We start from the raw sequence: 8232 nt of genomic DNA on the forward strand, positions 1-8232 counted from the left end.
AAAAGAAAAAGAAAAGAGCTTGTTACAGAAAATGTCATTCTATGTTTGGGCAGATAGCATACATAGCATAAAGAGCGGTACCAAATCTCCTCCACCATTCAGTCTGTGTGTAAAAACTCTCATTGCCATCAAGTCAGAAGCAACTAATAGCAGACCCTCATAGGTTTTCAGAGGCTGTAAATTTAAGGGAGGAGACTGCTCTTCTTCCTCTCCTAGAGAACATGGTGGATTTGAACTGCTGGCCCCAGGGTTGTCAGTGCAACTCCTTACCCACTAGGCCATCAGAGAAACCTACATATGTGCTTAACAGAGTTTAATCCAGTGCCATTAAGTCAGCTCTGACTCACAGTGACCCTCCACTGGGTTGCTATGGCTAGAAGTCTTGACAAGAGGAAATTGCCTCATCTTTCTTACATGGAGAGGCTGGTGGGTTAGAACTACTAATCTTGTAGTTAGAAACACAAAAGTTAATCTACTATGCCTCCAAGATTCAAGCAAAAGCAGCAGCAGAAAGGTTGCAAGACATGGTGAGTACCACTTTCTGTTGAATGGAGCCAATGCTCTTGAAGGTGTTCTCAGCAACTTATAAACATCACACTGGCTGGGAGAAATTTCTTCAAAGATTCATCTGACTCAGGGGTCAGCATATTTCATGGCAAAGGTCAGACAATAAATATCTCATGCACTAGAGGCCACAGTCTCTTACATAAGCATTCAACTCTGTCATCAGCCAAGGACAATATGTAAATAAGGTGGGTGTGGCTGTACACCAATTATTTTACACTGGCACTGAAATGAGAATCATACCATTTCAGTGTGTCATGAATTGCTGTTCCTCGGTGACACTGATCATTTCAAAATAAGAAAGATAAAAATGATTCTATTTCAGAATCTGCACAAAGTAGGGATTGGGCTAGATTTGGCCCATTTGTCAATAATCAAATAACCATTTTCCTACCTACTGACTTACAACTCTTCTGGCTTGTGCAGCAGGGGAGGTAAAAATAAAGAACTCTATGCCTTCTTTTTCTGGGGGGGGGGGGGGGGAAGAGTCCAACAAAAAGCCAAAAAGCCCTCACTTGGAAGAGAAACTATATAGCTAGCAGGCATAGTCATTTTTTCTAATTTAAATGTATGCAGCCTTATTCCTTGAGCGGATCCTGGAATGAGTCTCACTTACATTGAAGAGTTCATATTTTATTCCAATTGTGTTTTAGCTGCCATTAAGTCACCAACCAATGGATATTAGGCAAAAGTAAATGGTATCCAATAAATGAATAAATAGCTCCCCATTTCTACTTTCAGAAATGAAAGGCTGACAAGGGACACATTGCACAGGCAATCATGATGCTGCCTTCACAGAATCACCATTAAATCACCAGTAGCACAATGTTTCCTTCAACTCACTCAAAAATGTTTTATTAAGGCAGCTGCCATGGGCAAAGACCTGGCGAGGTGGGAGACTGCCTGTAAGAAGAAATGCCAGCAATCTCCCCTGGACCAAACTCCCTCACTTGCTTCAGTTTCCACTTCCTTAGAATCCAGCTGTTAAGCTGAAAGTCAGTCCAGGATACCATACTGAGAAAAGTGGATATTCAACATTGTCCTGAAGGATTAACCATCATGCTGAGAAAGGCTTTGGGGATTAAAACCAAGGCAGCCTGGTCAAGCTCTCAGCTGTACTCTGCTTCAATGGACAACCAATTGGCACTATGAGAAGCATAGGCACTACTCACTCAACTCCCAGAATTTTAAGAAATAACTGGCTTGCTCTTTCAAGTTACAGACTCTGTGGAAGTTTTATAGCATTGATATGACCTTCCTTCCTGAGTTTTCTATTGCTACATAACAAATTAATACAAACTTCATGTTTTTAAATAACATGCATTTATTATATCAGTTTCTGTGTGTTGCTAGACAGGACATGGCTTACCTGGGTCTTCTGGCCTTACAAGGCTATATAGTCAAAGCAGTGACAGGGGTAGGTTTTTCCCTGGGTAAGAAGTCAGGCCCAAGCTCTTTAGTTCGCTAGAAAAATTAATTTCCTTTAGCTGTACATCAAAAAATTTACCATTTTGCTGACTGACAAGTGATACCTCCAGATTCTTAGGAGGTCACATGCAGTTTCTTGTCACATTGACTTCACCAACAAAGTCACTTATGTTACCCAAACAACGAGAGTATCAACTATCAACCCCGGTCACTTAGGGGTAAGGAAATGCACTGCCAACCCCTTTGGCACACAGTTCAAGTCCACCAGCTGCTCCATGGAGAAAGATGGGCAATGTCCTCCCATGCAATTCACGGCCTCTGAAAACCCACTGAGGGGCCAGCTAAGAATCAGTTCCTACTGATGGTACATACCAACACAGCAACAGCACAGAGGTTTCAGAAACTGTAAACTGAGCAGGAGGAGACTGTCCTATCTTTCTCTACGGGAACAGTTGACAGATTTAAGGATCTCAACTGATACGAACAACTTTTAAAGATATGAGCAAGTAATACCCCTCTTGATTAACTTTAAATCAAGTGCTGTGGGACCTTGATTCCTTGCGCAAATCCCCTTCCCCTTTACCATATTCTACTGCTCAGAAGCAAGTCCCAGATTCTACACACATCCCAGGAGAACAACTTAAACAGAGGTGAAAACCCTGGGGCTCACCTGGGATTTCGACCACACTCCTTCTACTTCACTGTTATCAGCAGAGGCAGGATGCACCGAATGGTGTTGACATTTTTCAGAAGTAGAAGCTTTGTCCTAAAAAAACTACTTGAACCAATGTAGATGAAAGATGGACTACAAATTATTATATAACTAGAGAGAAAGTAACAAACACCTTAAGACTGGGTAGGTGAGGTTAGCAGTGGGTGAGGGCAACGTACACAGGGAGTTGTGCTGATAACCCAAAGGTTCCATTTCTCTGGCTATCTTCTCCTGTGGAATCCAACAGCGAACCCAGTGGAAGATTACTAGCCATTTCCAACTCAATGACAAGATCAATGGCTTGGGATTCCGTACCTTCAAGTAAAGCACAAGGAGGGGCGAGAGTTACGGGAAGTGATTGGTATCCTGGCCAAAAGGATATGTATTTGCCTTCTAAGGAGGCAGCTTTCCTCAGCTCCAGTCTTTGGCTGACATATGGGGGTTGGCATCAAAAGCCCTGTAGTCCCTTTTTATAGAAGAAACTAAACGAGATTTTTAAACACCTCCTGATGTATAAAATATTAGACAGTGGCTGACAGTGTTTTAAACAAAGTATAGACCAAGAAAGATGAATCTATACACTGAAGAGGAATGAAAGAAAATGGACATGGACATGGACATGGTCATTAACAGTGCAAGGCAAAGGTGATAAAGTTTATAGAGTAAGCATACCATATTTTTTTTACTATTATGGCAATAGTTTTCCAAATCTGGTTCTTCCAATTGTGGCAGCATGCCACCTGAGGACTTGTTAGAAACGCAAAGTCTCCTGTTCCATTCTCTCTCAACTCAACTCTCCTTGTCATTGAGCTGGAAATGGCTCACAGTTGACCTTCTCTTGAATTTCTGCAAACCTCCCCTACAAGTGACTCTGAGAGTCACCCAGCCTTTTCTGATGGGAACCAGCTTTAAGATCAACTTTCTCTTGTCTGAAACCATCTCCTGTTTCTACAGTCATAAAAATTGCTCACTACCGCATGACACCACCTTCTCCTACTTTTCTAATGTTCAACAGGAAGGAAGATGATGACCACTCAGACCGAGCAGTGTCATTCCACTTTAATAAAGTGCTAAGTCACATCAGGCTTTTTCTATACCAAGTGCAGGGCCTGTATCTTCCATGGGAAGTTTATAAAGGGAAGAAATTGCATATGTAAACACGACAGTTACTCTCCAGAATGGGGTGGAAAAGAGAGGAGTCTCCTCTTAATTTCTAATAATAAAAAAAAGTCCATGTGGCTCCAGGAAGAAAATCTGCTTGTACTTGACAAAAGTTTATAAATAGATGACATTACTTCCTCTAACACTGAAATTTTCAGGGCCCTGGTTCCAATTAACCCAAGAAAGCATGAGGCATAAAATCAATATTGTACAGCTGGAAAGATCCATCGAGATTTGTGTTTCATGTAAAGAATTATGATGATGCAGACTTCATTCTCGATCTCTCCCTACAGGATGTTTAAATTCCATACTCCTGGGTAATGCTACCTATTGGATACTACCAAGCCTTCGTGATTCATACAGTACAGCATGTAAGAATCACATGCTAAAAATGGCTAGTATTAGTGGAAAGACTTCTTTAAAAATTCACCGCATTTCTCTTTTGAAATAATGCAAAATAGTCTTCAACATGATATAAGACATCACGGCATCTACAAAGGTTACATTTGGCTGCAAATGGGCACAGTCTTGCCCACATTTATTAGTGCCACGGCCTCCCTCCAAGTCATCTGTCACTCATTCATTTGCAGGCTGTGCACTTAGCACTGGCAATGCACTGCAGGGGTGTACGTGCATCTTTTCTGTACCTCCTCTCAGATCATGTCTGATTGTCAGCAATCAACTCTGTCCTTTACTTGTCCCTAGAAGCCATCACTCAAAAATATTGCTGGCATCTGAAACCACTTGTCAACAGCAAATTTCCTGCTCATTCAATGGCTGAGTTTCCAAGTCTACTTTATTTGAGCTCTACCTAGTCATGGTAAGTCCATCCCAGCCAGCTTTCCTCTAGTTGTAGAAGGGATAGTTAAGCATCAATAGAAGGAGCTGTCATACATTTGGAAGCACACTATACAAAATAAGTGTAATTTTACAACAGACTTACATTTGATGGCGGGGGAAAGAGGGGTGTCTGTGTTATCAAAGATCCTCAGAAACCAAGTACAAGCAATGGAATATGAAATGACATGTCCCATTTCATACTCAATCAAGAGCATGCGCGCGCACACACATATACACACACTGAATACAGCTGGAGTCAAAGTTATCGTGTGCCTCCTGTTTCATTTTGCCAAGTATGAATGGTTAGCTAAACCCTCAAAATTACATACACACATACTGAGAGGGCACAGTCCCTTCCAGTCTCATCCCTGCTCTGCTTTTTGACCTCTGTTTCCAGTTATTCTAACTTCTTATATTTCCTTCTCTTCAATTCTCTCAATTCCACTTTGGGAATGGCAAATCCTGTATACCCAAGCTTCAAGAAATCTAATCGAAGCCCCTTTTCTGCTCCTTATTGCCCACTCCTGAGTTTAGATCATAACAATATGCTCCTGGGGGTTGTTAAGCTTTTGACTCAGTTCATAACCATGTTTACACACAATGGCCAGGGGTAGGTCAGATGTCGACTCTTGACCTTTAGGTAGGGGCTCCAGAACTATGAAGACTCGGATCTTCTATCCATCCTTAATCCCTGAGGCATAGATGCCTTTCAAGACCTCAGGTACCACCCCCCCACACACTTTGATGGGGTATAGATCTCTACACATAGGACACAGACAAATCTCAGAGTACAATAGTAAAGTAAGGGTGGGAAGAACACTAGCCATTGATTGACTGACCATTTGACCTTGAGGCTGTGCCTGGGAAGAGCCAAATTCTTAAACTACACATAATCATCAGAGATTAAAGTCAAGGTCAGTTGCAGGAACATCTCCCTAATCAGCTTTCTATCAAAGCCTCTGAATCCTTGACGGAAGGGGGATTATACAGCGGAGCTCTATTCACCCCAGAAGGCCTATCTTTGACATCTTCTAACCTCACCCTGCCAAGATGGGCTCCCTAGACAAAGCCTTTCTCTTCTCTCCATCTTCAATATACAGGGTCAGATACATCATGAGGTGGCCTCTGTGATCTGTGAATATGAACCAGAAAGAAAAAGCAGAAACTTCTCCAGGACTCATGTGAGGGTGTTCAGACTACTAAACAGACGTGACCAACAGGGTTCTAATGCACGACAGAAGATGACAGCAGGTCTAGAGGCTGAAACAGTGCTGTAAATGATTTATCCAAAGACTTACCTAGCCTGGCCCTTTTGAAGAACCAGAAAAGCCATCAGGGTAACACCATTGACACAGGAATAGGAAAATGCCTCAAGTGCAACTGTTCTTTCTTACTGGCCTCTTTTCTCGGACAGAAAATTCTACTATTTAGGTGCCGGAGTGACTACAAACTTCCCATCTACTCAGGGGCACTGATGTACAAGACTGTTCCAATGCAGCCTCCTGAGCCTTGAGAATCAAGATTTCTCCTGAGCTCTGCAGATGTAGGGTGGAAGTGGGATTTTCATAGTTTGAAAGAGAATCCCCTGGATTTTGTCTCAATGGTTCAGTGGTGAAAAATTCACAAAGAGGAGCTTGGGCACCTCCACTGAAGACTTTGTAATGCACTGCGTACTGCCAAAAGAATGAACATGTCAGCAAAACTTGAATGGAAATGCTCCTTAGAAACAAGGAAGGCAACATTTAGACTCATTTACTATTGGGTGTATTATCGAGAAAGGCCAGGCTCTACAAAAGAACCAACGGAGGGTCTAGAAAATGAGGGAAGCCTTCAGTGGAATGGATTTATACAATGGGCACAACAATGGTCTGAAGCACCATCAACAATCATGAAGATGACACTGGACTGGGTAACATTTCATTCTGTTACTTGCAAGGATGCCATTAATCAGAGTGAGTTAGGTGGTAATGAACAACAGTGACAAAAATTTAATTAAACTTAAACTAGGCTCCGAAGACATTAATATCCGTTACCAAGACCCAAATGTTAGTTTGTTAAAGACAACTAACTTAGAAAGCAAAGAATGAGAACAAAGAACAAACTAGTTTGGGGAAGGTGGAGCAGGGCACTATTGGGAGACAAGAAGGTTCAAGAATGTAATGAGGACTAGAAAGAAACGTGGAAATACAAAGTAGAAGGCTACAGGGAAGCCTTCTGACATCACCCTTCTCTGGCTGCTGGTCCACCAAGTAGCTATTGGCCTCAGGAACAACATAATCAGAAATGCTATTCAGTAGGGACCAAGTACACTGTTGAGTGAAACTTTTCACCCAACACATTAAAACACATCTTCACAAGTTCCACTTGGGAAACAAGACAAGTTCTAGGCTTTAGTTTTGGTCAACCAAAAACACAAGGCTGGAAAACCAGGGGCCATTATGAGATTAAATCTACAAAGGGCATTTATCTGCGGACAAGCTAGAGGTTACAGAATTAAGTTTTCTTCCGCGTTCAGCTGCAGGGTGGGCACCGGCATTCGCTTACCTTCCGATCTGGCCAGTTGTATTTGGCAAAGATTGTATCGTAGGTGTCCACTGCCCCATCGGTGATGAGCATGATCGCCTGGCTGCAGATACTTCCTTGGCCCGTGTGATTGAACTGCGGAAAGAAAACACACTCAAAATAAGCACACACGTCAAAGAGCTCACTATCTGGGAGCCTTCAGAGGCATCATGATGATGGGCTGAGGAAGCCTCAGATTCCACACCACAGAGTTCCTTCTACACCACAAACCAGAACCAACATGATAAGCATTTCCCTGGATATTTATTCAGACAAACTGGAACTAAATGTGGACCACAGAGGACTTTCTAAGAATCACACATGAGGTGAGGAGTCAGATTCTAGGGATATAGCTTCTCTTACCTTCAAACAGGAGAAGTGTTTCAGAATACAAGGTCATCGGGCCAGGATATTGACTAGATGGCTGCATTTTAGGGACACTAGTATACATGAAGAACAATATCCCTTTCCAAATCTGCATAAGGCTCAGTTGAGAGGGTCTGACATGTACAGAATGTAACATGTAATATAATGAAGGGGGTTTTAGACATGTAGAAAACATGTTATTTGTTCTTGTGTACCACTGAATTGGGACTTATTCATGGCTGACCCTCCAGTGGGTTTTCAGAGGCCATTAATCAAACAGGAGGAGACTACCCATCTTTCTCCCACGTCTCCATGATTTGGCTTATGGATTTGAACCACAAGCCTTTGGAAAGGCAGCACAGCTCCTTACCATTAGTTCACTAGAATAGTTAGGAATGAGGTGATTAAGGTTTAGGGCTTAAGTCCCCTACCAGCTTTTTACATCTGTTTGAAAATTATTATTACCAAAGTATGTGCTGAAATTCCAAGATTATACTCACTGGTATGTAAAAGTCTATAAACTTCTTATACTTTCAGATAGATAGATAGATAGATAGATAGATAGATAGATAGATAGATAGGTAGATAGATAGATATTT

At 42.0% G+C, this 8232-nt stretch overlaps 1 protein-coding gene across 1 annotated transcript in view; it reads right to left on the reverse strand.

Annotated features, from left to right (window-relative positions):
- Positions 1-8232, reverse strand: part of CACNA2D3 (calcium channel, voltage-dependent, alpha 2/delta subunit 3) — a 1138585-nt gene that overhangs the window by 541148 nt on the left and 589205 nt on the right. Inside the window, exon 11 of the mRNA XM_006892223.1 lies at positions 7250-7363. Coding sequence (XP_006892285.1) covers positions 7250-7363 — 114 coding nt within the window. The remainder of the gene's footprint in view (positions 1-7249; positions 7364-8232) is intronic.

This window comes from Elephantulus edwardii, unplaced genomic scaffold, assembly GCF_000299155.1.
Source record: "Elephantulus edwardii isolate Elephantulus edwardi_28Jun2011 unplaced genomic scaffold, EleEdw1.0 scaffold00113, whole genome shotgun sequence".
In the NCBI taxonomy this organism is placed as follows: Eukaryota; Metazoa; Chordata; class Mammalia; order Macroscelidea; family Macroscelididae; genus Elephantulus; species Elephantulus edwardii.